Here is a 27,952-nt window from a genome sequence, read left to right as displayed (position 1 = left end):
GTTGCTAATACAGTAAAGAGCCAAGCTAAATATACAAAGTACAGAGGAGATATTCAAAAAAGGAAATGAATGGCAAAGAGAGGCTATGAGAACAAATTAGCATCTAACATAAAAGGGAACCCAGAGGTGTTTATAAACACAAATTGTAAAAGGGTAGTCCAAAGGAAGGGTGGGGTTTATATTGGACTAAAAAGATCATCTTGTGGAGGCAGAGGGCATGACTGAGGCACTAAATGAGTCTCTGCATCTGTCTTCAGTAGAAAAGAGGATTCTCCTAATGCAGCTGTAGAGGAAGCAGTAGTGACACTGGATAAGATAAAAATAGATAGAGGATGTACTTAAAAAGTCAGCAGTCCTCAAGGTTGAAAAATCATCACATCCAGATGGGATGCATCTTGAGGCACTTTTTTTTTTTATTCGTTTCATGGGATGTGGGCATTGTTAGCTAGGCCGACATTTATTGCTCATCACCAATTGACCATGAGAAGGTGATGGTGAGTGCCTTCTTGAACCGCTGCAGTCCATATGGGGTAGGTACACCCACAGTGCTATCAGGAAGGGAGTTCCAGGATTTTGACAGCAACAGTGAAGGAACAACGATATAGTTCCAAGTCAGGATGGTGTGGGCCTTGGAGAGCAACTTGTAGGTGGTGGTGGTGTTCCCACACATCTGCTGCCCTTGTTCTTCTAGGTGCTAGAGGTTGCGGGTTTGGAAGGTGCTGCCCGAGTAACCTTGGTGCGTTGCTGCAGTGCATCTTGTAGATCATACACACTGTTGTCACTGTGCGTCGGTGGTGGAGGGAGTGAATGTTTGTGGACTGGGTGCCAATCAAGCGGGCTGCTTTGTCCTGGATGGTGTTGAGCTTCTTGAGTGTTGTTGGAGTTGCACCCATCCAGGCAAGTGGAGAGTATTCCATCACACTCCTGACTTGAGCCTTGTAGATGGTGGACAGGCTTTGGGGAATCAGGTGGTGAGTTACTCGCCTTAGGATTCCTAGCCTCTGACCTGCCACAGTATTTATATGGCTACTCCAGTTCAGTTTCTGGCCAATGGTAACCCCAGGATGTTGATCGTGGAGGATTCAGCGATCATAATGCCATTGAATGTTAAGGGGAGATGGTTAGATTCTCTCTTGTTGGAGATGGTCATTGCCTGGCACTTGTGTGGCCTGAATGTTATTTGCCACTTATCAGCCCAAGCCTGGATATTGTCCATGTCTTGCTGCATTTCTACACAGACTGTTTCAGTATCTGAGGAGTCGTGAATGGTGCTGAACATTGTGCAATCATCAGCGAACATCCCCACTTCTGACCTTACGACTGAAGGAAGGTGATTGATAAAGCAGCTGAAGATGGTTCGGCGTAGGACCCTACCCAAGGAACTCCTGCAGTGATGCCCTGTAGCCGAGATGATTGACCTCCAATAACCACAACCATCTTCCTTTGCGCTAGGTACGATTCCAACCAGCGGAGAGTTCTCCCCGATTCCCATTGACTCCAGTTTTACTCAGGCTCTTTGACAGCATACTTGGTCAAATACTGCCTTGATGTCTCACCTTACCTCAAGTTATGCTATTTGTCCATGTTTGAACCAAGGCTGTAATGAGTTCAGGAGCTGAGTGGCCCTGGTGGAACCCAAACTGAGTGTCTTTGAGCAGGTTATTGCTAAGAAAGTGCCGCTTAATAGCGCTGTCAATGACACCTTCCATCACCTCACTGATGATAGAGAGTAGACTGATGGGGCAGTAGTTAGCCAGGTTGAACTTGTCCTGCCTTTTGTGCACAGGACATACCTGGGCAATTTTCCACATTGCCAGGTGATTGCCAGTGTTGTAGCTGTACTGGAACAGCTTGGCTCGGGGCACAGCAAGTTCTGGAGCACAGGTCCTCAGTACTATTGCCAAAATGTTGTCAGAGTCAATAGCTTTTGCAGTATCCAGTGCCTTCAGCCGTTGCTTGATATCACGCAGAGTGAATCGAATTGGCTGAAGACTGGCATCTGTGATACTGGGGACTTCAGGGGGAGGCCAAGATGGATCATCCACTTGTTGCAAATGCTTCAGCCTTATCTTTTGCACTGATGTGCTCCCCCATCATTGAGGATGGGGATATTTGTGTTTAATTGTCCACCACCATTCACGACTGCATGCGGCAGGACTGCAGAACTTAGATCTGATCCGTTGATTGCTTAGCTCTGCCTTTCGCACGTGTTTGTCATGCAAGTAGTCCTGGGTTGTACCTTCACCAGGTTGACACCTCATTTTGAGGTATGCCTGGTGCTGCTCCTGGCATGCCCTCCTGCACTCTTCATTGAACCAGGGTTGATCCCCCGACATGATGGTAATGGTAGAGTGGGGGATATGCCGGGCTATGGAGTTACAGATTGTGGTTGAGTACAATTCTGCTGCTGATGATGGTCCACAGCACCTCATGGATGCCTAGTTTTATATTGCCAGATCAGTTTGAAATCTATCACACTTAGCACAGTGGTATTGCCACACAACACGATGGAGGGTATCCTCAGTGTGAAGACAGGACATCGTCTCCACAAGGACTGTGCAGTTGTCACTCCTACCAATACTATCATGCGCAGATGCATCTGCGGCAGGCAGATTGGTGAGGACAAGGTCAAGCATCTTTTTCCCTCATTTGTTCCCTCACCACCTGTCCCAGCCCAGTCTCGCAGCTATGTCCTTTGGGACTCGGCCAGCTCTGTCAGTAGTGGTGCTACCGAGCCACTCTTGGTGATGGATATTGAAGTCAGAGTACTTTCTGCGCCCTTGCCACCCTTAGCGCTTCCTCCAAGTGGTGTTCAACATGGAGAAATACTGATTAATCAGCTGAGGGAGGGAGGGGTTGCGGCAGGTGGTAATCAGCCACGTTTGACTTGATGTCATGAAATTTCATGGGGTCCAGAGGCGATGTCGAGGACTCCCACATCAACTCCCTCCCAACTGTATCCCACTGCGCCACCACCACTGCTGGGTCTGTCCTGCCAGTGAGACAGGACACACCCGGAAATGGTGATGGTGGTGTCTGGGACATTGTCTGTAAGGTATGATTCCGTGAGCATGACAATGTCAAGCTACTGCTTGACTAGTCTGTGGGACAGCTTTCCCCGCTTTGGCACAAGCCCCCAGCTGTTAGTAAGGAGGACTTTGCAGGGTTGAGTTTGCCGTTGTCATTTCTGGTGCCTAGGTTAATGCCAGGTGGTCTGTTCGGTTTCATTCCTTATTGACATTTTAGCGGTCAGGTACAACTTTGTGGCTTGTTAGGCCATGTCAGAGGGCATTTTAAGAGTCAACCACATTGCTGTGGGTTTGGAGTCTTATGTGGGTCAGACCAGGTAGGGACAGCAGATTTCCTTCCCTAAAAGAATGTTAGTGAACCAGATGGGTTTTTACAACAATCGACAAAGGTTTCATGGCAACCATTAGACTAGCTTTTTTTTTTTTAATTCCAGATTTTTTCAAATTAATTGAATTCAAATTCCATCTTCTGAGGAAAGTAAAAGTGGAAATTGCAAAGGCTCTGGCCACAATCTTCATATCCTCCTTAGATATGGGAGCGATGCCAGAGAGCTGGAGGATTCCAAATGTTACACCCTATTTAAAAAAGGGGAGAGGGATAAACCAGGCAACTATAGGGCAGTCAGCCCAATGTCATTAGTGGATAAATTTTTAGACTCAGTAATCCAGGACAAAATTAATTGGCATTTGGAAAGCTGCAGACTAATAAAATGGAAGTCAGCACAGTTTTGTTAAAAGCACATCATGTTTGACTAACTTGATTGAATCCTTTGATGAAGTAACGGAGATGGTTAAGAAGGGCAGTGTGGTTGATGCTGCGTATTGGACTTGCAAGAGGTGTTTGATAAATTAACACATAATAAGACTGGTTAGCAAAATTCAAGTGCATGTGATTAGTGGAAGCGAGGATACCAAGTTGGTTATGGCACAGAATTTAACCATAGTTGTTGGTCATACTGGTGGAAAGCATACAATGGTGTTCCTCAGAGATGGTGAGTAGGACCACTGCTTTTTTAAAAATATAGCAATGACCTGGACTTGGGTATACGGGCATAATTTCCGAGTCCGCAGAGGATATAAAACCTGGAAAGGTTGTAAACTACAAAGAGAATCATAACAGACTTCAGGAGGACGTGGCAAAACTGGTGAAATGGTTAGACACAGGGCGGATGAAATTTAATGCAGAGAACGGTGATACATTTTTGAAGGACCAGAGGTGACATGAGGAATTTTTTCTTTTAAACACAATGAATTGTCATGATCTGAAATGCTCTGCCTGGAAGGGCGATGAAAGAAAATTCAGTAGTAACATTCAAAAAAGAGAATTGGATAAGTCCTTGAAGGGAAAAGCATTACAGGACTATGGGGAAAGAGCAGGGGGGTGGGATTAACTGGATAGCTCTACCAAAGAGCAGACACAGGCACAATGGGCCAAATGGCCTCATTCTATGACTCTATGAACTGTTCAGTACCATTGATACTGATAGGTGTAAAGGGAAACAATGTATGTTCGGTGACCATCAATGGAGTGTGACTGGGCTTCTTGTTTATCTTGTTCCTTATGGATATTTTTTGAGAAACAAGTGAAATTTGGCAAGTCACATCATCATGTTCAGGCTCCAAGCACTGACCGGCAATGACTGTGAACAGACTTCCATTTTGCAGAGTATCTAGTTGATGCTGGGGCAGATATGTCAACCATCGTACAACCACAGTCCAGTGTCAGGGCTACACTCTGTGCAGAGTGTAAAAAATCCCAGTTTGTGTATTTGCTCCTTGTATTCTAACACTCCTGTCTGCTTTATTTATTTTCTACTGCCTGCTTTATTTATTTTCTACAGCAAGCACAGGTCTGGTTGCCAATACAGCTTAAAAAAGTCTGCAGTGTGGTTTTTGCTCCTTGTTTGTACTGCCTCTGAAAAGGAGTGTCAGGAATGGGACTTTTTTTTTTTTTTTCGGAGATTTGTCTCCCTTTGGCTCCCAGAAAACCTGGAAACAAAGCACAAAAATCCTAGGCAGGCCAAATCAATTAATACAATAATAAAAACAAAAATTGCTGAAAATACTCAGCAGGTCTGGCAGCATCTGTGGAGAGAGAAGCAGAGTTCACACTTCAGGTCAGTGAACTTCATCAGAACTGGCAGAGCCAGAAATGTAATAGGTTTTAAAACAGGGGTGGGGTAAGAGATAACGAAAGAGGTGTTGATAGGACAAGGTCACAGAGAATAACTGACCGGAAAGCCATGGAGCAAAGGCAACGGTATGTTAATGGTGTGGTGAAAGACAAAGTGTTAGTACATAGAGGGTGTTAACTGACAGAAAACTGAATAGCCCGGCCCTAAGCACAAACATGAAAAAAAAGTGGGTAGGCACAGCAGAAACAAACTAAAATAACAAACAAGTAAAAAATAACTAATAAAAATAAAAAGGAGGGCCCATCACGCTCTGAAATTACTGAACTCAATGATCAGTCTGGCAGGCTGTAGCATGCCTAATCGGTAAATGAGATGCTGTTCCTCGAGCTTGCGTTGATGTTCACTGGAACACTGCAGCAATCCCAGGACAGGGATGTGGGCAAGAGAGCGGAGGGGAGAGTTGAAATGGCAAGCAACCAGAAGCTCGGGGTCATGCTTTTGGACTGAGTGGAGGTGTTTCGCAAAGCGGTCACCCAGTCTGCGTTTGGTCCCCCCAGTATAGAGGAGACCACATTGTGAGCAGCGAATAGAGTGTGCTAAATTGAAATAAATACAAGTAAATTGTTGCTTCACCAGAAAGGAGTGTTTGGGGCCTTGGACAGTGAGGAGAGAGGAGGTAAATGGGCAGGTATTACACCTCCTGCGATTGCAGGGGAAGGTGCCATGGGAAGGGGACGAGGTGGTGAAGGTAATGGAGGAGTGGACGAGGGTGTCGTGGAGGGATGATCCCTTCGGAATGCTGACAGGAGAGGGGAGGGGAAGATGCATTTGGTAGTGGCATCACGCTGGAGGTGGCGGAAATGGCGGAGGATGATCTTTTGGATGTGGAGGCTGGTGGGGTGGTAAGTGAGGACGAGAGGAACCCTGTCGCAGTTCTGGAAGGGGTGAGGGTAGAGGTGCGGGAAATGGGCCAGATGCGGTTGAGGGCCCTGTCAACCACAGTGGGGGGGTGGAATCCTCGGTTGAGGAAAAAGAAAAAGAGACATGTCAGAAGCGCTGTCATTGTCAATTAATACAATGTTTGATGCTCTCATGTCCGTCTAATCTAACCATCTCTGGCTCAGGGGCTGGAGATTTTGTCCCAAATTCTTCAAACAATAGTCTGCTGTATGGAGCAAAAAAAAAAATCCAACTGACAAAATTGAACCACAGCAAAGGTACAGACCCTGTAATTTTATATGACCCGGATGTAGGAATCCAGCAGTTTACCAGCAGCTTTATTAATGTACGCACATTATTAGTATACGGTCAAGTCAGACTACACTTGCAATGTGTATAGGATGCAGAATAAAAAAAATTCTGTGACAATGTACTATTTCTCTAAGTTTATAATAAGGGCAACCCAGTTAATATGGCACTGGCAATGGTTGAACTGAACATCTGGTGTGGTAGACAGCCATACAGACCAGGAAGGACCCAAGCTCAATCCCTGCCTGGAACTAGTCAGGCTGACCTTCGTACCTCAACCCATATCTCTTGATTCTAATTTAAAAAACTCAGTCTCTGATTTGAATGTACTCAACGACTGAGCATCCACAGCTCTCTGCGGTAGAGAATTACGGACATTCAAAACCCTTTTAGTGAAGAATTCTCTCATTTCGGTCCTAAATGACTGACCCATTATTCTGAGGCTTGACCCCTAGTTCTAGATTCTCCAGCCAAGCAAAATAGCCTCCAAGTATCTACCCTGTCAAGCCCCTTAAGAATTTCATAGGTTTCAATTAGATCACCTCTCATTCTTCTGAACTCCAGAGAATACAGGCCCATTCTATTCAATCTCTCCTCACAGGACAAGCCCCTCATCCCAGGAATCAGTCTAGTGAACCTTCAGTGTACTCCCTCTAAGGCAAGTATTTATTTATTTTTAAATTTTTATTTACAGATACAGCACTGAAACAGGCTCTTCGGCCCACCGAGTCTGTGCCGACCATCAACCACCTATTTATACTAATCCTACACTAATTCCATATTCCTACCACATCCCCACCTGTCCCTATATTTCCCTACCACCTACCTATACTAGGGGCAATTTAAAATGGCCAATTTACCTATCAACCTGCAAGTCTTTTGGCATGTGGGAGGAAACCGGAGCACCCGGAGGAAACCCACGCAGACACAGGGAGAACTTGCAAACTCCACACAGGCAGTACCCAGAATTGAACCCGGGTCGCTAGAGCTGTGAGGCTGCGGTGCTAACCACTGCGCATATCCTTCCTTTAGGTAAAGAGAGCAAAACTGTACACAATACTCCAGGTGTGGTCTCACCAAGGCTCTACACAATTGCAGTGTGACTTCTTTACTCATACTCCAATCCCATTGTAATTAAGGCCTTGCTAATTGCTTGCTGTACCTACATGTTAACTTTGTGATTAGCGTACAAGGACCCCCAGGTCCCTCTGAATACCAACATTTCCCAGTCTCTCATCATTTAAAAAATATTCTGCTTTTCTATTTTTCCGACCAAAGTGGATAACTTTACACTTCTCCGTAGGAACATAGGAGCAGGAGTAGGCCATTCGGCCCCTTGAGCCTGCTCCACCATTCAACTAGATCACGGCTGATCATCTACCTCAACGCTATTTTCCCGCATTATCCCCATAGCTTTTGATATCTTTAATATCTAGAAATCTATCGCTCTCTGTCTTGAATATACTCAATGCCTCCACAGCCCTTTGGGGTAGAGAATTCCAAAGATTCACCACCCTCTGCGTAAAGAAATTCCTCCTCATCTGAGTCCTAAATGACCGACCTTGCATTTGGAGAACGTGCCCCCTGGTTCCAGATCTCCCCACAGCCAGGGGAAACATCCTTCCTGCATCTACCCTGTGGATTAGATTTAGATTAGAGATACACCACTGAAACAGGCCCTTCGGCCCACCGAGTCTGTGCATAACATCAACCACCCATTTATACTAATCCTACACTAATCCCATATTCCCAACAAACATTCCCACCTGTCCCTATATTTCCCTACCACCTATCTATACTGGTGACAATTTATAATGGCCAATTTACCTGTCAACCTGCAAGTCTTTTGGCTTGTGGGAGGAAACCGGAGCACCCGGAGAAAACCCACGCAGACACAGGGAGAACTTGCAAACTCCACACAGGCAGTACCCAGAATCGAACCCGGGTCCCTGGAGCTGTGAGGCTGCGGTGCTAACCAGTGCGCCACCGTGCCGCCCTTGAAGTACTTTGTATGCTTCAACGAGATAAGAGATAACCTCTCATTCTTCTGAACTCCAGAAAATATAGGCCAAGTCTTCTCATCTCTCCTCACTGGACAATCGCACCATCCCAAGAATCAGTCTGGTGAACCTTCACTGCAATCCCTCTATGGCAAGTATAACCTTCCTTCGGTAAGGAGACCAAAACTGTACACAATACTCCAGGTGTGTTCTCACCATGGACTTCTTTACTCCTGTACTCAAATCCTCTTGCAATAAAGGCCAACATACCATTTGCCTTCCTAATTGCTCGCTGCACCTTTCAGTGACTTATGAATAAGGACACCCAGGTCTCTTTGGACATCAACACTTCCCGATCTCTCACCGTTTAAGAAATACTCTGCAGTTCTGTTTTTCCTACCAAAATGGATAACTTCACATTTTTCCACATTATATTCCATCTGCCATGTTCTAGCCCACTTACTGAGCCTGCCTGAATTCCCTGAAGCCTCTTTACATCCTCCTCACAACTTAAACTCTCATCTAATTTTGTCTCAACAAACTTGGAAATATTATATTTGGTCCTTACATCCAAATCATCGATCTAGATTGCAAATAGCTGTGGCCCAAGCAGATTATTGCAGTACCCCACTAGTCACATCCTGCCATCTGAGAATGACGCATTTATTCCTACTCTGTTTTCTGCCAGTTAACCAATTCTCAACCCATGCCAGCATATTACCCACAATCCCATGTACTCTAATTTTGCTTACTAATCTCCTGTGTGGGACCATATTGAAAGCCTCCTGAAAAATCCAAATATAGCACATTCACTGGTTCCCCCTTATCTATTCTGCTAGTTACATCCTCAAAAAACTCTTACGGTTTATCAAACATGATTTCCCTTTCATAAATCCATGTCGACTCTGCCCAATCCTACCATTAATTTCTAAGTGTCCAGTTATTACATCCATTGTGATAGCCTGACATCAGTAGTAAGGAAAATGCTAGAATCTAACAGGTCTGTAGTTCCCGGTTTTCTCCGTCCCTCCTTTCTTAAGCATTTTTTTTTCCAGTTCTCTTCTCAACCTAATGTATGTTAGTGAGTTAGAGATACAGCACTGAAACAGGCCCTTCGGCCCACCGAGTCTGTGCCAACCATCAACCACCCATTTATACTAATCCTACACTAATCCCATACTCTTACCACATCCCCACCTGTCCCTATATTTCCCTACCACCTACCTATACTAGGGGCAATTTATAATGGCCAATTTACCTACCAACCTGCAAGTCTTTTGGCATGTGGGAGGAAACCGGAGCACCCGGAGGAAACCCACGCAGACACGGAGAACTTGCAAACTCCACACAGGCAGTACCCAGAATTGAACCGGGTCGCTGGAGCTGTGAGGCTGCAGTGCTAACCACTGCGCCACCCCATCTGCCATGTTCTTGTCCAATCACTTACAGCCTTTTTGCATCCTTCTCACAGCTTACTTTTCCACCCAACTTTGCATTGTCACCATTACACTTGGTTCCCTCCCTAAGCCATTGACAGAAATTGTAAATAACTGAGATCCAAGCACTGATCCTTGTGGTACCCCATAAGTTACAGGCTGCCAACCCAAAAATAACCAGTTTATTTCTACTGTTTTCTGTCCATGAACCAATCTTCAAACTATGCCAGTTACATTACCCCCAATTTCATGAGCCCGAACTGTACTCTAATTTCTTGTGTGGCACCTTATTGAATGCTTTTTGAAAATCCAAACATACTACCATCCACTGGTTCCTCCAAGCTACAACTTCAAAAAATTCCAACAGATTTGGCAAACCTGATTTCCCTTTCATCTTCTTTGGCCTCCTTGTCTCGAGATGTGAGACAAGAGGTGGTCTGTGGGTTGTGAAGCAGCGCTTGGAGTGGCTTTAAAGGCCAATTCTAGAGTGACAGACTCTTCCACAGGTGCTGCAGGTAAAATTGGTCGCCGGGGCTGTTACACAGTTGGCTCTCCCCTTGCACTTTTGTCTTTTTTCCTGCCAACTGCTAAGTCTCTTCGACTCGCAACACTTTAGCCCCGCCTTTATGGCTGCCCACCAGCTCTAGCGATCGCTGGCAATTGACTCCCACGACTTGTGATCAATGTCACAGGACTTCATGTCGCGTTTACAGACATCTTTAAAGCGGAGACATGGACGGCTGGTGGGTCTGATACCAGTGACAAACTCGCTGTACAATGTGTCCTTGGGGATCCTGCCATCTTCCATGCGGCTCACATGGCCAAGCCATCTCATGCGCCGCTGGCTCAGTAAGGTGTACATGCTGGGGACGATGGCCGCCTCGAGGACTTCTGCGTTGGAGATACAGTTCTGCCACCTGATGCCAAGGATTCTCCAGAGGCAGTGAAGGTGGAATAAATTGAGACGTTGCTCTTGGCTGACATACGTTGTCCAGGCCTCACTGCCATAGAGCAAGGTACTGAGGACACAGGCTTCGTACACTCAGACTTTTGTGTTAGTGTGCCATTTTCCCACACTCTCTTGGCCAGTCTAGACATAGCAGTGGAAGCCTTTCCCATGCGCTTGTTGATTTCTGCATCTAGAGACAGGTTACTGGTGATAGTTGAGCCTAGGTAGGTGAACTCTTGAACCACTTCCAGAGCGTGGTCGCCGATATTGATGGATGGAGCATTTCTGACGTCCTGTCCCATGATGTTCATTTTCTTGATGCTGACGGTTAGGCCAAATTCGTTGCAGGCAGCCGCAATCCTGTCCATGAGTCTCTGCAGACACTCTTCAGTGTGAGATGTTAATGCAGCATCTTCAAAGAGGAGTTTGCTGCTGAGGACTTTCCGCACTTTGGTTTTCGCTCTTAGACGGGCAAGATTGAACAACCTGCCATCTGATCTTGTGTGGAGGAAAATTCCTTCTTCTGAAGATTTGAACGCATGAGAGAGAAGCGGGAAGATGAAGATCCCAGTGTAGGTGCGAGAACACAACCCTGTTTCACGCCACTCAGGATAGGAAAGGGGTCTGATGAGGCGCTGCTATGCTGAATTGTGCCTTTCATATTGTCATGGAATGAGGTGATGATACTTAGTAGCTTTGGTGGACATCCAATCTTTTCTAGTAGTCTGAAGAGACCACGTCTGCTGACAAGGTCAAAGGCTTTGGTGAGATCTTTGAAAGCAACGTAGAGGGGCATCTGTTGTTCGCAGCATTTCTCCTATAGCTGGCGAAAGGAGAACAGCATGTCAATGGTGGATCTCGCTGCTCGAAAGCCACACTGTGCCTCAGGGTAGACACGCTCAGCCAGCTTCTGGAGCCTGTTTAAAGCTACTCGAGTGAAGACTTTCCCCACTATGCTGAGCAGGGAGATTCCACGGTAGTTGTTGCAGTCACTGCGGTCGCCTTTGTTCTTATAGAGGGTGATATTAGCATCGCGCATGTCCTGTGGTACTGCTCCCTCATCCCAGCACACGCAAAGCAGTTCGTAGAATGCTGAAAGTATAGCAGGCTTGGCACTCTTGATTATTTCAGGGGTAATGCCATCCTTCCCAGGGGCTTTTCTGCTGGCTAGAGAATCAATGGCATCACTGAGTTCCGATTTTGTTGGCTGTACGTCCAGCTCATCCATGACTGGCAGAGACTGGGCTGCATTGAGGGCGGTCTCAGTGACAACATTTTCCCTGGAGTACAGTTCTTGGTAGTGCTCCACCCAGCGGTCCATTTGCTTGCGTTGGTCAGTGATTGTGTCCCCTGATTTAGATTTGAGGGGGGGGGGGGGGGCGATCTACTTGATGGTTGGCCCAAAAGCTCTCTGAATGCCATCATACATTCCTCTGATGTATCGGTGTCGGAGGCCAGTAGTCATTTGAGCAGCGCTTGGCTGTTCTTTGCGCAATGCTTCTGGCTGCTTTAAGTGCTACGGATGTTAACTCGCTGGGGGCTTTCTTGTAGTTCAACAGTGCAATGCGCTTAGCAGCTATGACAGGTTCCAGCTCTTCAAAATGAGATTGAAACCAGTCTGCATTCTGCTTCACACGTTTGCCACAGGTGGTTATTGCTGAGTCACAGATGGCGTCTCTGATGTCCCTTTTCTGATTTCCCTTTCATAATTTCATGCTTACTCTGCCAAATCACGATTTCCTAAGTGCCCCATTATCACACGCAAATAACAGATTCTAGCATCTTCCCTATTAACCCAGCAGGGACAATAAAACAGCCCTCATGCACACCCACTCTCCAATCACCAGTACATGAATGGGCTGGTCTTGCCCAATAATGCAAGATCAGCTCACCTCAATAGACTTTAAAGGGCTAGGTATATCACCCATAACAGAAATTTTGTGTGCTGTCATCAACAACTGCTGTCTGCCAATTCAGGATTAGAGAATTTTGTAGCATGAAGACACAGGGAAGAACAGGAACTGTACAAAAGGGGGCAGAGGGGGTTACCCAGACAGTAGGCTTATAGATTTATAATTTTCTTCAAAATAGGGTCTCCCTTCAAGCACCGAGTGCTCCATTTAAGTTTCTTTTTGCGTCCAAGCATTGGGGGGTGGTGGTCTGGTCTGTATAATACTCACTCACAGGAGATAATACTCAGTACGTGTTGGAGCCCATTTGCCCTTTAATTACGCGTACTGCAAAATGGAATGAACAGTCGAAGCAGGTCATTCAGAATCTCTCCAGAATTACTACTTAACAATGTTTCTTCTTCAGAATCCTCCTTTGGGAGCAGTATTGTATAAAGATGAACTTTTGTGAGGACCTCCACCACACTTCAATCAGGAAGCTGCATACAACACTGACTAATCATAGAACAAGGTGTATCAGATTATTTCTTGTTGAACATGGCTTAAGGCTGTGACTGTTTGACTGAAATGTTATTTCTTAAAACATACTACATTCTTTTCGCTTGCATTTTCCCTTTCCTGACCTAAGCACGCAGACTTTTATGAGAAAATGGTCCCGGGGCACTGCACTCCCTCCGGTATGCCTCCAACGGCATCATTCTTCACGTATGTGCCAAGACAATAAGTATCCACAGATACACTTTCCGGCTGTGGTCACTGGAAACTGACCGCTGCCTGAAAGGTGCTTTGATAGGATGCTATATTTGAGACTCAGTAGGAAAATTAAGGGAGTGTAGCCACACAAACAGAGGGATGAACTGAGACAGAAAGTAAAGACTGGGGAAAAGTGGATGTTTTCAAATTAAGATAAATTAAAGCGAGGTTCCATCTGCCCCCTCAGGTGAATGTAAGAGATCCCACAGCATCATTTTGAAGAGGAGCAGGGGAGTTCTCGTGTCTTGGCCTATGTTCACACACACAAAAGTCTGTGGTGGGGCCATTACAGGATATCGCTGAATCACACATGCACATAGTTCCATCTCTTCAGTACGATAGCACTTTCTTACCATAATCTTCCTGACTGACGTTAACCATCACTCCTCCACCAATGTCAATCTGTCTGTACATCACACTGTCATCCAGCTTCATCAGGATTTCCTCCTGCAGCGCATCATTCCCAGAAGCTCGCTTCCGGCTCATAAAGTGCGCATACAGCTCAGTTTGTGTGATTAGGAAGTTCAACTTCCGCTGCTGTCTCTTCGCCTAGGAGTCAATAAAAGCAGGTTACGAGTTGTCTGATGGAGATGGGAAAGTATGGGGGAGAATGCACACCAGGAACCTCCTCATAATCTGTGTCACCTGAGAGGCTTTTAATTCCCAAGGTCTGATTTCTTCCACATAAATAATGGGACCAAATGAACCCTTCTCCTCTCAATTGCAGAAATTGGAGCTACTGAATATATAGAGCAGTAGCTTATACACAATCTCCCTATGCGCTTAAACACTCTTGGATAAATGGAATCGGCTACAAGAATCTCAGGTCAGACCAGATCTGGAATCTTGCATTCAGTTCTGGACACCACATCTCAGGAAAGTTATACTGGACTTGGAGGGGGTGCTGCACAGCTTCATCAGAATGATACCAGGTTTAAAAGGGTTATATTATGGGGACAGATAGCATAGATTAGACTTGTATTTGATAAGCTGGAAACTATTTCCTCTAGTGGAGACCAGTTCAGAACAATGGGGCAAAACCTTGAATTTAGAACTAAATCGCTCCAGGTTGATGTCAGGAAGCACTTCACACAAAAGGGTAGTGGAAATCTGGAACTTTCCCCAAAAAGCTGTTAAGGCTAGGAGTCAACTGAAAATTTCAAAACAGAGATTGAAAGATGTTTGTTAGTCAAGGATATTAAGGGATCTGGAACAGGGAGGGAAATTGGAGTTAAGATACAGATCAGCTGTGATTTGAGTGGTGGAACGGGGCAAGGGACTGACTGACCTCAATGAAACCAACCCTCAAACCTTATAAACTCAAGGGAATACAAACCAAGTTTATGCAACCTGTCACAAGAACACAACAGAAGAAATAGCAGAAGTAGACCATATGGCCCATTCTGCCTGCCCCGCCATTCAAAACGATGGCTGATCTTAGGATTCTACTCCACTTTCCCACCTACTCGCCATATCCCTTGATTCCCTGACAGACCAAATATCTGTCTATCTCAGCCTTAAATGTATTAAACAATGAAGCATCCACAACACTCTAGGGTCGAGAATTCCAAAGATTCACAACCATTTGAGTGAAGGAATAATCTCTCCTCATCTCAGTCCGAAATGATCAGTCCCTTATCCTGAGACTGTGCCCCAGTGTTTTAGATTCCCCAACCAGCAGAAATAATCTCTCACTGTCTACCGTATCCAGCCCCTTTAGAATCTTATATATTTCAATGAGATCACCTCTTATTCTTCTAAACTCCAGAGAGTATAGGCCCAATTTACTTAGCCCATCATAGGACAACCCCCTCATCCCAGGGACCACTTTAGTGAACCTTCGCTGCACTACCTCCAATGCAAGTATATCCTTTAAATGTGGAGACCAAAACAGCACACAGTATTCCAGATGTGGTCTCACCAAAACCCTGTACAATTGTAGCAATACTTCCTTATTCCTGCACTCCAATCCTCTTGCAATAAAGGCCAAATTGCCATTTGCCTTCCTAGTTGCTTGCTGTACCTGCACGTTAACTTTCTGCGTTCCTTCTACAAGCACACTCAAGTCTCTCTGAACAATCACTTACAAGTTTCACACTTTAAAAAAAATTCTGCTTTTCTATTCTTACAACCAAAGTGCATAACTTGACACTTCCCTACATTATACTCCATCTCCCATCTTGTTGTCGACTCACTTAACCTGTCTATATCTCTTTGCAGCCTCTGTGTTCTCCCACAGCTTACCTTTCCACCTACCTTTGTATCAGAAAATTTAGATACATTACTCTCTGTCTCTTCATCTAATTCATTAATATAGATTGTAAATAGCTGAGACCCCAGCACTAATCCTGCAGTACTCCACTAGTTACTGCCTGCCAACTTGAAAATGCCTTGTTTATGCCCACTCATTGGTTAGCAGACAGGAAGCAATCATCTATCCATGCCAATATATTACCCCCAAATCCATTAGCCCTTATCTTGCCTATTAACCTTTTGTGTGTCACCTTAGAGAATGCCTTTTGGAAATCCAGGTATACTAATCTACTGGTTCCCCTTGATCTATCCTACCAGTTGCCTCCTCAAAAAACTCTAATAAATTTGTCAAACAGGATTTCCCTTTAGTAAAACCATGTTGACTTGTTCTAATAATACTGTGCTTTTTTGAGTGCATTGTTAAGATTTCCTCAACAATACCATAATTTAACACTTTAGACCCTGGTATCATTCTGGTGAATCTGCGTTGTACCCACTCCGAGACTAAAATTCTTTCCTGAGGTGCTCTGCCCAAATCTGAATGATCCCTTAGTATTTGGCTGCCTGCTCCCTATTATTTGACTGCATTCCCCAGTTTGCTGCCAACTGTAAAGTCAGACTGCTCTGTTTCTGCTCCAGCTGCAAATTAATTCACACTGAACAGCACTGCTCCCTGGGACACCCCCTGAAGAAGCCCTGGCGAAGTGGCCCCAGCTCCACTCACAGCCCCCTTTACTTTCCCTAACTTGGCCCACATTCAATACTCTCAGAAGATTGCCTCTTGTGCCCTGCCTTCCTACCTTTGGAATGAGAAAGGATCTAAAGCCTTGCACTACCGCCTCTCTCAGGATGCCTTTAATACTTTTAACTACAGTAGGTGCTCTCGGCTCACTGGTCTGTAATTCCCGAAACCAGCTCTCTGCCCTTTTTGAAAGAGGCTCCAGGCCACTAGTTCTGGTTTTGGAGTACGATTGCAGGAAGGGATAATGATCTCTAGTTCTCCAAACTGATTGGCTATAGACTCTACAAGTGATGGACCTGCCACTTATATTTCAGAGATTTGTCTCCTTCTGACAGTGCTCTATTAACTGTGAAATGCTGGAAAAGAGCTTAAGAATAACACCCTAACCTCACGCATCTCTTCATCAAGTTTCCGTTGTTCCAGAGCCTCTTTCTCTGCCCGTTTTCGATGTTCCTTCTCCACCTTATCGTATTTTTTCCAGTACAGCAGCATCTCTTTGGTCAGCCTCCGGGCCCGAGGCAGCGTTTCTTTACAGTTCTTCTGTGCCTGGATGGCAGCCCTCCGCACCTCTCGCATACACTGGTGGGCCAGCTGGGGGGGGGGGGGGGGGGCAGGGAGGAGACAGACACCAATACAGGATACATTTATCAACATCCTCAATGGCTCAACCTACAACCCTGTATCGTGAGCCACCGTCAGTGGAAGACTGCAGGCTGCATAATGCCACCGTCACTCAACCACACAAGGCCGAACCTTAACACTGCGTATGCCTCAGACCCACCCCACCTCACTATCTCAAGGTAATCTCTAGCGATTGGTGTTTGATACCTCAAAATTGTTTTACGGTACAGAACCATAAAAACAGACAGCCCAGTGCACTGCAGCCAACACAGGCACTTATAGTACTCAGAACTGTTGCACCAATATTTTTCTTGCACAGAAAGCACTGTTCCCATGGACAAAATTCACCTGTTCAGTAATGAACACTTGAAACAGATCAGTCCCGGAGCCCAGTGCATCCCCACCCAAACTCCCAACCCAAGTAGGCAGGACTCCACTACCCCCAACTAAGCGAGCAGGACCACTTCCCCCCGCCCATCCCACAAAACTGAGCCCAAAGAACCCTCACCAACATTTCAAGTGGGAAGGACCTCAGTGCATCCCACAGCCCAGTGCACACGCAGCCCATTCATTTATCTCCAATTTTCGGTGAGGGCCAGACCTACCTTTTTGGTGTTGGTGAGGATCATGTTGCGCGCAGAGGACTTCTGCTTGTAGATCTGCAAAGAAAGTACAACCCTTGTTACAAACAGTTGGTCCTCAGCACAACCCTTACATCCAGCCACATGGGACCAGACCGGATCAGAGAAGATGGAAAATCCCCAAGTGCACACCCGCCCTCCATCAGATCAGACTTCCCCTGTCGATCATTTCTTCCCTCCTGTGCATTCCCACTTGTCATTCTACAAGGAATATTCAAGAACCTGCAGGGATGCAGAAAAGGCTCTGTATTTTGCTTTGTATTCTCACTCATTTACACATGGCCATCACAGTTTTTTATGTATACAAAAATTACAGCTTCTTTGCCTCACCTCCTGTCTCATCTTTTGTGTGTAAAGTTTTGTTTTATTTCTCCAATATTTCTGCTCTCCTGTTCTGAAAGCACTGACTCTTGCCAGGAGATGATTCCACAGACATTAGCCAGCGAGTGTTGGCAGGTTATTTGACTATAAAAGGAATCACGGCAGAGTTCAGCATTGCCCTCATGCAACTGTCAGACGTTCCAGTAAAGGACAGTGATGAGTAGCAGGAATTCAGGCTGAATATCCTTTGGAGGGAGGGAGGGGTGGGATACAGATTAGTGCACTATTGTGTTGCCCCCTCTGTCTGGAGATCAGCACTTACCAAAGATCAAACTTAGTCGCTGCTCACACCACCCAAGTTCATAAGTGAGGGGAGGGGACAAGGCACCTCTGCTACATTCCTTTCCCTTTGCTGATGCTACTCCGACCCCATTTCTCCTTGGTTTTTCTCCAATTCCAATACCTCATTGTAAAAGCTAAAGGCATATTCACACACTACAAGCAAAATCTAAACTCCACCTCAATACCTGCCCACCATCCCCACTCCACCAGTATAACCCATCTACTTCCAAAAGGCGTTAGATACAATGCCACACAACAGTCTTGTGAGCAAAGTTAAAGCTCATGGAATAAACAGGACAGTAGCAACATGGATACAGAACTGGCTGTGTGACAGGAAACAAAGAGTAATGGTTAATGGATGTTTTTCAGGCTGGAGGAAGGTTCATAGTGGTGTTCCCCTGGGGTCAGTGTTGGGACCCTTGCGTTTCCTGATACATATTCATGACCTAGACCTTGGTGTACAGGGCACAATTTCAAAGTTTGCGAATGATACGAAACTTGGAAGCATTGTGAACTGTAAGGAGGATAGTGCAGAACTTCAAAAGAACAGACAAGTTGGTGGAATGGGCTGACAGGTGGCGGATGAAGTTCAATGCAGAGAAATGTGAAGTGATTCATTTTGGTAGGATGAATGTGGTTGACTCTTAATGGCCTCTGAAATGGCCGAGCAAGCCACTCAGTTGTATCTATCCGCTACAAAGTCAATAAGGAATGAAACAGAACAGACCACCCTGCATCAAACGAGGCATCGGAAATGACAACGGCAAACCCAGCCCTGTCAACCCTGCAAAGTCCTCCTTACTAACATCTGGGGGCCTGTGCCAAAGTTGGGAGAGCTGTCCCGCAAACTAGTCAAACAGCAGCCTGACATAGTCAGACTCACCGAATCATACCTTACTGACAATGTCCCAGACACAACCATCACCATCCCTGGGTATGTCGTGTCTCACGAGCAGAACAGACCCAGCAGAGGTGGCGGCACAGTGGTATACAGTCGGGAAGGAGTTTCCCTGGTGGTCCTCAACATCAACTCCAGACCCCATGAGGTCTCATGGCATCAAGTCAAACATGGGCAAGGAAACTTGCAGTTGATTACTACCTACCGCCACCACCCCCTTGGTTGATGACTCAGTACTCCTCCATGTTGAACACCACTTGGAGGAAGCACTGAGGGTGGCAAGGGCACAGAATGTACTCTGGGTGGGGGACTTCAATGTCCATCACCAAGAGTGGATCGATAGCACCACTACTGACTGAGCTGTCTGAGTCCTCAAGGACAAAGCTACTCGACTGGGTCTGCGGCAAGTGGTGAGGGAACAAACAAGAGGGAAAAATATACTTGACCTCGTCTTCACCAATCTGCCTGCTGCAGATGCATCGGCGCATGACAGTATTGGTAAGAGTGACAACTGCACAGTCCTTGTGGAGACGAAGTCCCACCTTCACATTGAGGATACCCTCCATCGTGTTGTGTGGCACTATCACCATGCTAAATAGGATAGATTTCCAACAGATGTAACAATGCAAAACTGGGCATCCATGAGGCACTGCGGGCCATCTGCAGCAGCAGGATCGTACTCAACCACAATCTGTAACCTCATGGCCCGGCATATCCCCCACTCTACCATTACCATCAAGCCCCCCACCCAGAGTACATTCTGCACCCTTGCCACCCTCAGTGCCTCCTCCAAGTGGTGTTCAACATGGAGAAGTACAGACTCATCAGCCGAGGTGGGGCAGGGGGGGAGTAGGTAGTAATCAACAGGAGGTTTCCTTGCCCATGTTTTACCTGATCAACCCTGGCTCAATGAGGAGTGCAGGAGGGCATGCCAGGAGCAGCACCAGACATACCTCAAAATGAGGCATCAACCTGGTGAAGCTACAACACAGGACCACTTGCATGCTAAACAGCATAAGCAACATGTGACAGACAGAGCTAAGCGATCCCATAACCAACGGATCATATCTAAGCTCTGCAGTCCTGCCACATCCAGTCGTGAATGGTGGTGGACAGTTAAACAACTAAATGGAGGAGGTGGCTCCACAAATATCCCCACCCTCAATGATGGAGGAGTCCAGCACATCAGTGCAAAAGATAAGGCTGAAGCATTTGCAACAATCTTCAGCCGAAAGCGCCGAGTGGATGATCCATCTCGGCCTCCTCTGGAAGTCCTCAGCATCATAGATGCCAGCCTTCAGCCAATTCGAATCACTCCGCGTGGATATCAAGAAACGACTGAAGGCACCGGATACTGCAAAGACTATGAGCCCTGACAACATTCCGGCAATAGTACTGAAGACCTGTGCTCCAGAACCAGCAATACCCCTAGCCAAGCTGTTCCAGTACAGCTAAAACACTGGCATCAACCAGGCAATGTGGAAAATTGCCCAGGTATGTCCTGTCCACAAAAGGCAGGACAAGTCCAACCCGGCCAATTAACGCCCCATCAGTCTACTCTCAATCATCAGTAAAGTGATGGAAGATGTCGTCAACGGTGCTATCAGGCGGCACTTGCTTAGCAATAACCTGCTCAGTTACGCTCAGTTTGGGTTCTGCCAGGGCCACTCAGCTCCTGACCTCATTACAGCCTTGGTTCAAACATGGACAAAAGAGCTGAACTCAAGAGGTGAGGTGAGAGTGACTGCCCTAGACATCAAGGCAGCATTTGACCGGGAATGGTATCAAGGAGCCCTAGCAAAACTGGAGTCAATGGGAATCAGGCGGGAAAACGCTTCACTGGTTGGAGTCATACCTAGCACAAAGGAAGATGGTTGTGTTTGTTGGAAGTCAATCATCTCGACTCCAGGACTTCACTGCAGGAGTTCCTCAGGGTACTGTCCTAGGCCCAACCATTTTCAGCTGCTTCATCAATGATCTTCCTTCAATTATAAGGTCAGAAGTGAGAATGTTCGCTGATGATTGCACAATGTTCAGCACCATTCGCGACTCCTCAGATACTGAAGCAGTCCGTGTAGAAATGCAGCAAGACCTGGACAATATCCAGGCTTGGGCTGATAGTGGCAAGTAACATTCGCGCCACGCAAATACCAGGCAATGACCATCTCCAACAAGACAGAATCTCACCATCTTCCCTTGACATTCAATGGCATTACCATCACTGAATCCTCTGCTATCAACATCCTGGGGGTTACCATAAATCAGAAACTGAACTGGAGTAGCCATATAAATACTGTGGCGACAAGAGCAGGTCAGAGGCTAGGAATCCTGAGGCGAGTAACTCACCTCCTGACTACCCAAAGCCTGTCCACCATTTACAAGACACAAGTCAGGAGTGTGATGGAATACTCTCCACTTGCCTGGATGGCTGCAGCTCCAACAACACTCAAGAAGTTCAACACCATCCAGGACAAAGCAGCCCATTCACAACATTCACTCCCTCCACCATCGACGCACAGTGGCAGCAGCGTGTAACATCTACAAAATGCACTGTAGAAAGTCTACTTAGACAGCACCTTCCAAACCCGTGACCTCTACCATCTAGAAGGACAAGGGCAGCAGATGCATGGGAACACCACAATCTGCAAGTTCCCCTCCAAACCACACACCATCCTGACTTGGAACTACATCACTGTTCCTTCACAGTCACTGGGTCAAAATCCTGGAACTCCCTTCCTAACAGCACTGTAGGTGTACCTACCCCACATAGACTGCAGCGGTTCAAGAAGGCAGCTCACCACCACCACCTTCTCAAGGGCAATTAGGGATAGGCTATAAATGCTAGCCTCGCCAGTGATGCCCACATCGCAGGAACCAATATAAAAAAGCACATGGAGAGACAATATAAAATAAAGGGTACAATTCTTACGGGGGCGCAGTAGCAGAGGGACCCGAGTGTTTCTGTGCATAAATCATTGAAGGTGGCAGGACAGGTTGAGTGAGCGGTTAATAAAGTATCCTGGGCTTTATTAATAGGGGCAGAGTACAAGAGCATGGAAGTTATGCTGAACCTATATAAGACACTAGTTCAGCTTCAGCTGGAGTATTGCACCCAGTTCTGGGCACCACACTTTAGGAAGGATGTGAACGCATTAGAGAGGGTGTAGAAAAGATTCAGGAGAATGATTCCAGGGATAAGGAACTTCAGTTATGAAGATAGATTGGAGAAGTTAGAACTGTTTTCCTTGGAGAAGAGATGGCTGACAGGTGATTTCATAGAGGTGTTTAAAATCATAAAGGGTCTAGACAAAGTAGATAGAGAGAAACTGTTTCCACTCGTCCAAGGATCAAGAACGAGAGGGCACAGATTTAAGGTAATTGGTAAAAGAAGCTAAAGCGACATGAGGAAAAAGATTTTCACGCAGCGAGTGGTTTAGGTCTGGAATGCACTGCCTGAGAGTTTGGTGGAGAAAGGTTCAACTGAAGCATTCAGAAGGGAATTAGACTGTTATATGAAAAGGAAAAGTGTGCAGGGTTATGTAGAGAAGGCAGCGGAGTGGCACTCGGTGAAATGCTCAGACAGCCGGTGCAGACACGATGGGCTGAATGGCCTCCATCTGGGCTGTAACAATTCTGTGAATCTGCACTTCCCACTCTGCCAGCCGTGCTCAGAGCACCAGTGAAAGGCAGAACTGCATCAGCCTATCCAGCAGTGACAACTATCGGGAACAGTCCCCATCTCTGGTCGTATAGCCCCAACGCTTCTCGTGAGAGCATGAGCAGCTAGAAGCAAGCATTTATGGCTGAAAACGGGCAGGAAACCCCCACTTGCTGCCACTCAGCATGTTTGAATAGCAGCACAAGAGCCCTGCTGTTTGCTCAGTGTGTTGTTAACGCTCCAAGTGCTCACCTTGGGAACTTCCTTTTTTGCAATGCTGAGCCACACCTTGCGTCGCCGTGTGTTCAATTGCTCTAAATTCAGGTGCTTTTTCTTTGAACCTAGAGGAGGAGCATCATGGGAGAACTTGGCGAATATTTTCATCTCTGTCCTCCGTGGAGATTCTCCAGATGAGTGTTCCTCCTCACGCTTCCGCCTCTTCTTCCCTTTCTTTAATTTGGCTGAAAAAATTATATGTCAGCAAGAGACATCGCTCATCCCCTCAGATTTACCACCCCACCTCCCCACGCCCAGCCCCAGCCCATGCCACCTCCCAATTCTTCATAACTGAATAGGAGCAACCCATTCCAGAAAGTTAATGGACTCCAAATACAAACTGCATTCTCAACAAAAGGTTATTTCTTTCTGTCCTTCAGGTCAATTTCTACCCCATCATTGTCAGATCTGGCTGCAGCACACCAAACATTTACCCCTCTGCCAAAGCTGCTCACTACTCCAGGATCACCCTAGAATCTACAGACCCCTGAAGCTTCTTTTCTCCACTACTATCCATCTCCTGGAACCTCTCTTCCCTGTCCCCTCCATCTTCCCAACAAGCAAGTATAAAGGAGCTCAAGGACTTCTTTGACATGGCGATTGAGACCATCTATTCAGCAGACTCTGCAGCTTCTCTTTTCCCACCAAACCAAGTTTTCCCCCTGCCCTAGCCCTGAACTTGCATCATTCTCTAAATTCTCCCCTATCTCCACTAAACTGCCCACTCAGCTTCCTTTCCTGGCCCCTATATTACCCGATATTGTTAACTGTTCCCTCTCCTCAAATACTGCCATCCACGAAAAAAAAAATCTACCCTTGACCCCTCTGTTCTTGCATCGTACCACCCCATCTCCAAGCTCTTTCCCCACCAAAGTCCGTGAACAGGTCGTCAGCTCAACCAGTGTCCATCTTTCCTCCAATACCATGTTTGAACCCCTCAATTAATTTTCACCCCTTTTACAGCAATGAAATAGCCCTAACTGTCACAAATGACATCCTGTATGACTGCGACATGGCAAACTACTACTTCTCAACATTCTTGACCGGTCTGCAGACTGAAGCCATTGTCTTTGGACCCCACAGCAACAACATGCATTTATATAGTGCCTTTAACATAAGTCACTTCATAGGAGCATTATAAAGCAAAATTTGGCACCAAGCCACATAGGGCGATATTAGGGAAGACAGCTGCTGAAAGCTTGGTCAAAGAGGTAGGTTTTAAAGAGCATCTTAAAGGAATAAAGTGAGGAAGAGAGGTGGAGAGTTTTAGGGAGGGAATTCCAGAGTTAGGGCCTAGGCAGCTGAAGGCACAGCCACAAGTGGTGAAGCAGTCAAAATCAGGGATACTCAAGAGGCCTAACTGGATGAGCAGATACCTCGGAAGGCTGTGGGGCTGGAGGAGATGACAGAGATTGGGGGGTGTGCGGGGTAGCAAGGCTATGGAGGGATTCGAAAACAAGGATAAGAATTTTAAAATCAAGCTGTTGCTTGACTGGGAGCCAATGTTGGTCAGCGAGCACAAGGTGATGGGTGAAAAGAACTTGGTGTGATTAAGGACACCAGCAGCAGAATTTTGGATGACCTCAAGGGGTCTATGGAGGGTAGGATGTGGAAAGCCAGACAGGAGTGCATTGGAAAAGACAAGTTCATAAGCAACAATACATGAGGATTTCAGCAGCAGATGAGCTGAGCTGAGGCGGGGCAGAGACAGATGATGTTACGGAGGTGGAGGTGGAAATAAACAGCCTTCATGATGGCACATATGTGTGATCGGCAGCTCATCTTGGGGTCAACTATGACACCAACTGTGTGAACAGTCTGGTTCAGACTCACAGTTGCCAGGGAGCGGGATACAGTTGTTTGCTAGCGAACGGAGTCTATAGCGGGGACCAAGGACAATGGCTTTGGTCTTCCCCAAATTAATTTGGGGGAAATCACTGCTCATTTGTTACTGGATGTCAGACAAGCAGTCTGCTAATTTTGCGATTGTGGAGAATTCAGGAAAGATGGCAATGAGGTAGAGCTGGGTGTCATGTGAAAACTGACATTGTTTTTTGAGATGTCTCCAAGAAGCAGCATGTAGCTGAGAAAAAGGAAGTGGCCAAGGCTAGATCCTTGGGGATGCTACAAGTAAAGGTACGCGACCTGGAAAAGAAGCCATTGCAGGTGATAGTCTGGCTATGATGAGATAGATAAAAATGGAACCAGGTGAGTGCAGTCCCACCCAGTTGGACAACGGTAGAGAGGTGTTGGAGGAGAATTGGTGCGGCCAATCATGTCGTAGGCCAGGTCAAGAAGGACAAAGAGGGATAGTTTACCTTTGTCATAGTCATATAGGATATAATTTGTGACTTTAAGAAGAGCTGTTTCAGTAATGTGCCTGGGGTGGAAATCTGATTGGAGGGATTCAAATATGGAGTTCTGGGAAAGATGGGCATGGATTTGGGAGGTAACAACACATTCAAGGAAGGTTGGAAATTGGGCAGCAATTTGCAAAGACAGTGGAGTCAAGGATTGTTTTTTTGAGCAGTGGGGTGATGATGGCAGTTTTGAAGGCGAGAGAGACAGCACCTGAAGAGAGAGAACCATCAACAATATCAGCTAACACAAGGGCCAGGATGGGAAGTTGGGTGGTCAGCAGTTTAGTGGGAATAGGGTTAAGGGAGCAGGAGGTGGGTCTCATGGACAAGATGGTCTTAGAGAGGGCGCGAGGGGAGATCAGAAGAAAAAGAGAAAGACACAAGTTCAGTGCGAGGGAAGTGAGGAATTTTAGAAGTAGTTTGGCCCAGTGGGCTGGGGAAGAGAGGAAAGTGGCAGACAGCTGATCGAATGTTCTCAATTTTTGTGACAAAGTATCTCAAGAGTGCCTCGCACTTATTGTTGGAGGGTGAGGGTGGAGAACACAATGGAGAGGGGTCTAAGATGATGACTAGCAGTAGAAAAAAAGTTTGGAGTTATATTTGCATTTCAAGAGGATCCTGGAATAGTGAGCAGTCTTCGCAGACAAAAGCAGGACCAGATGGTGCTTTATACAGCCCAGCAGTTCCTTCGCCACCACTTCAATCCCCCTCCTTGGGCACTGTCTCAGGCTGAACCAGACTGTTTGTAACCTTACTGTCTTATTTGACCCTGTGCTGAGCTTCTGACCTCATAACCCCTTCATCACAAAGACTGCCAACGTCCACCTCTGTAATATGACTCATCTCCAACCCCGCCTCAGCTTAACTGTTGAGGACATACAATCTAAAGCAGACATGCATACGGTGAAGGGTAGGAGGAAATTGCACTAAGATACAACTATGTACAAGTATAGAGGGGCTGCAGGAAACCAGAAGGAACCCAGTATAACTGCCCACTCACCCTTCATCTTTTTCTCCTCTTTCTTCTTCTTCCTGCTGGGGCCCAGGACATGGCGCTGCTGCTCGTAGAAATGGTCGTGCGTGGACAGTAGGCCAGTGCTGTAGTACTGATATTGTTGGAGCTGCAGGGAGCGCACAAACTCAATATAACTTAAAGAGGAGACATTTTCAATAACAGCAGTGGCCTGCACATAGCAGAATTACAGCCACATCACAGAAGCACAACACGTCCTGGCACACCTGGGAAATTAGATGAGTGTTCGGTGGGGAGTGAGCTGGAGAACTGAAGGGAATTTAACATGAAGATGAGAATATTAAATTGGAGGGGAGAGGTGCTGGGAGATCAGGAGCCTGTGTAGGTCAGCGAGTACAGCGGTTAAGAACGAGTAGGATAGAAAAGGGCAGCAGTATTTTGGACGAGCTGAAGTTTATTGATTGGAGGCCAGCCAGGAGAACATTGAAATAGTCGAGTCGGGAGGTATCAGAGATAAGGATGAAGGTTTCAGCAGCAGGTGAGTGGAGGTGACCAATGACGGAGAGAATATGGGGTCGGAAGCTCAGCTTGGGGTCAAATAGGACACCTGGGTTACGAACAGCTTGGTTCAACCTGAGACAGTGGCTGGGGAAAAGGGGAAAAAAAAATCAAATCACTGGTGAGAATATGGAGTTTGTGGTTGGGGCTGAAGATAGTCTTCCCAATGTTTAACTGGAGGATATTGTGGATTAGCTAAAACTGCATGTCAGACGAGCAGTCAACAGCGGCAATGGAGGGACTGAGAGATGGGTGGAGAGGTAGAGCTAGATGCTGTCAGAAACCCGACCCTATGCCTAATGTGGATTGTGGGTGGAGGGGGAGCAAGACTGTACTTTCTACCCTTGCCCTTTCTATTGCTCTCCTGCTGTCTTGACTCACCCAAATCAGAGGAGGCAAGTGACCTGCTTCAGACTGAGTCCAGTACCAATCTGGAACCAACCTCCAGAATATAGTAACATAAGGACATGCAAAAGTGTGTTCCATGATTTCCTCCTCCTTCCCTTTACCAAAGCTGCGGGGAATTGCAGAACAAAACTGTGGCCAGTGGTAAATTTTGGTTACCAATGAAATGGGATCAACATCATATTCATTTACTTTCTGCATCTCCTCACAGATAAACGTACTCCAGCCCAAGCAGTATTTCCAGGCATCCCCTTTGCTGATTTTAAGTCACCCATTAGAAGGGGTGCAAGTGACCCAGCTTTATATACCTTCTCCAGTTCCAAGGTGCTGTCACAGGGGAGAACTCAGAATTTCTTGTCCGAACAGTGAAAGATTTTATGCGCTTTATCAACATAGGAACCAAAGCAGGCCATTCAGCCCCTAGAATCTGTCTGCCATTCAAAT

The 27,952-nt window shown here is 46.4% G+C and overlaps 1 protein-coding gene across 5 annotated transcripts in view; it reads right to left on the bottom strand.

The window, feature by feature from the left end:
* ino80 (INO80 complex ATPase subunit) overlaps positions 1–27,952 on the bottom strand; it is a 253,031-nt gene that overhangs the window by 167,622 nt on the left and 57,457 nt on the right. For all 5 annotated transcript variants that reach the window (XM_068039700.1, XM_068039696.1, XM_068039697.1 and 2 more), the window contains exons 6-10: positions 26,573–26,693; positions 23,189–23,397; positions 17,682–17,735; positions 16,843–17,046; positions 13,814–14,009 (exon numbers count right to left, since the gene is read on the bottom strand). In XM_068039700.1, coding sequence (XP_067895801.1) covers positions 13,814–14,009; positions 16,843–17,046; positions 17,682–17,735; positions 23,189–23,397; positions 26,573–26,693 — 784 coding nt within the window. The remainder of the gene's footprint in view (positions 1–13,813; positions 14,010–16,842; positions 17,047–17,681; positions 17,736–23,188; positions 23,398–26,572; positions 26,694–27,952) is intronic.

Source organism: Heterodontus francisci, chromosome 9, assembly GCF_036365525.1.
Source record: "Heterodontus francisci isolate sHetFra1 chromosome 9, sHetFra1.hap1, whole genome shotgun sequence".
Lineage (NCBI taxonomy): Eukaryota > Metazoa > Chordata > Chondrichthyes > Heterodontiformes > Heterodontidae > Heterodontus > Heterodontus francisci.
Note: the sequence above shows the minus strand (reverse complement) of the source record. Positions and strands in the feature narration are given on the sequence as shown.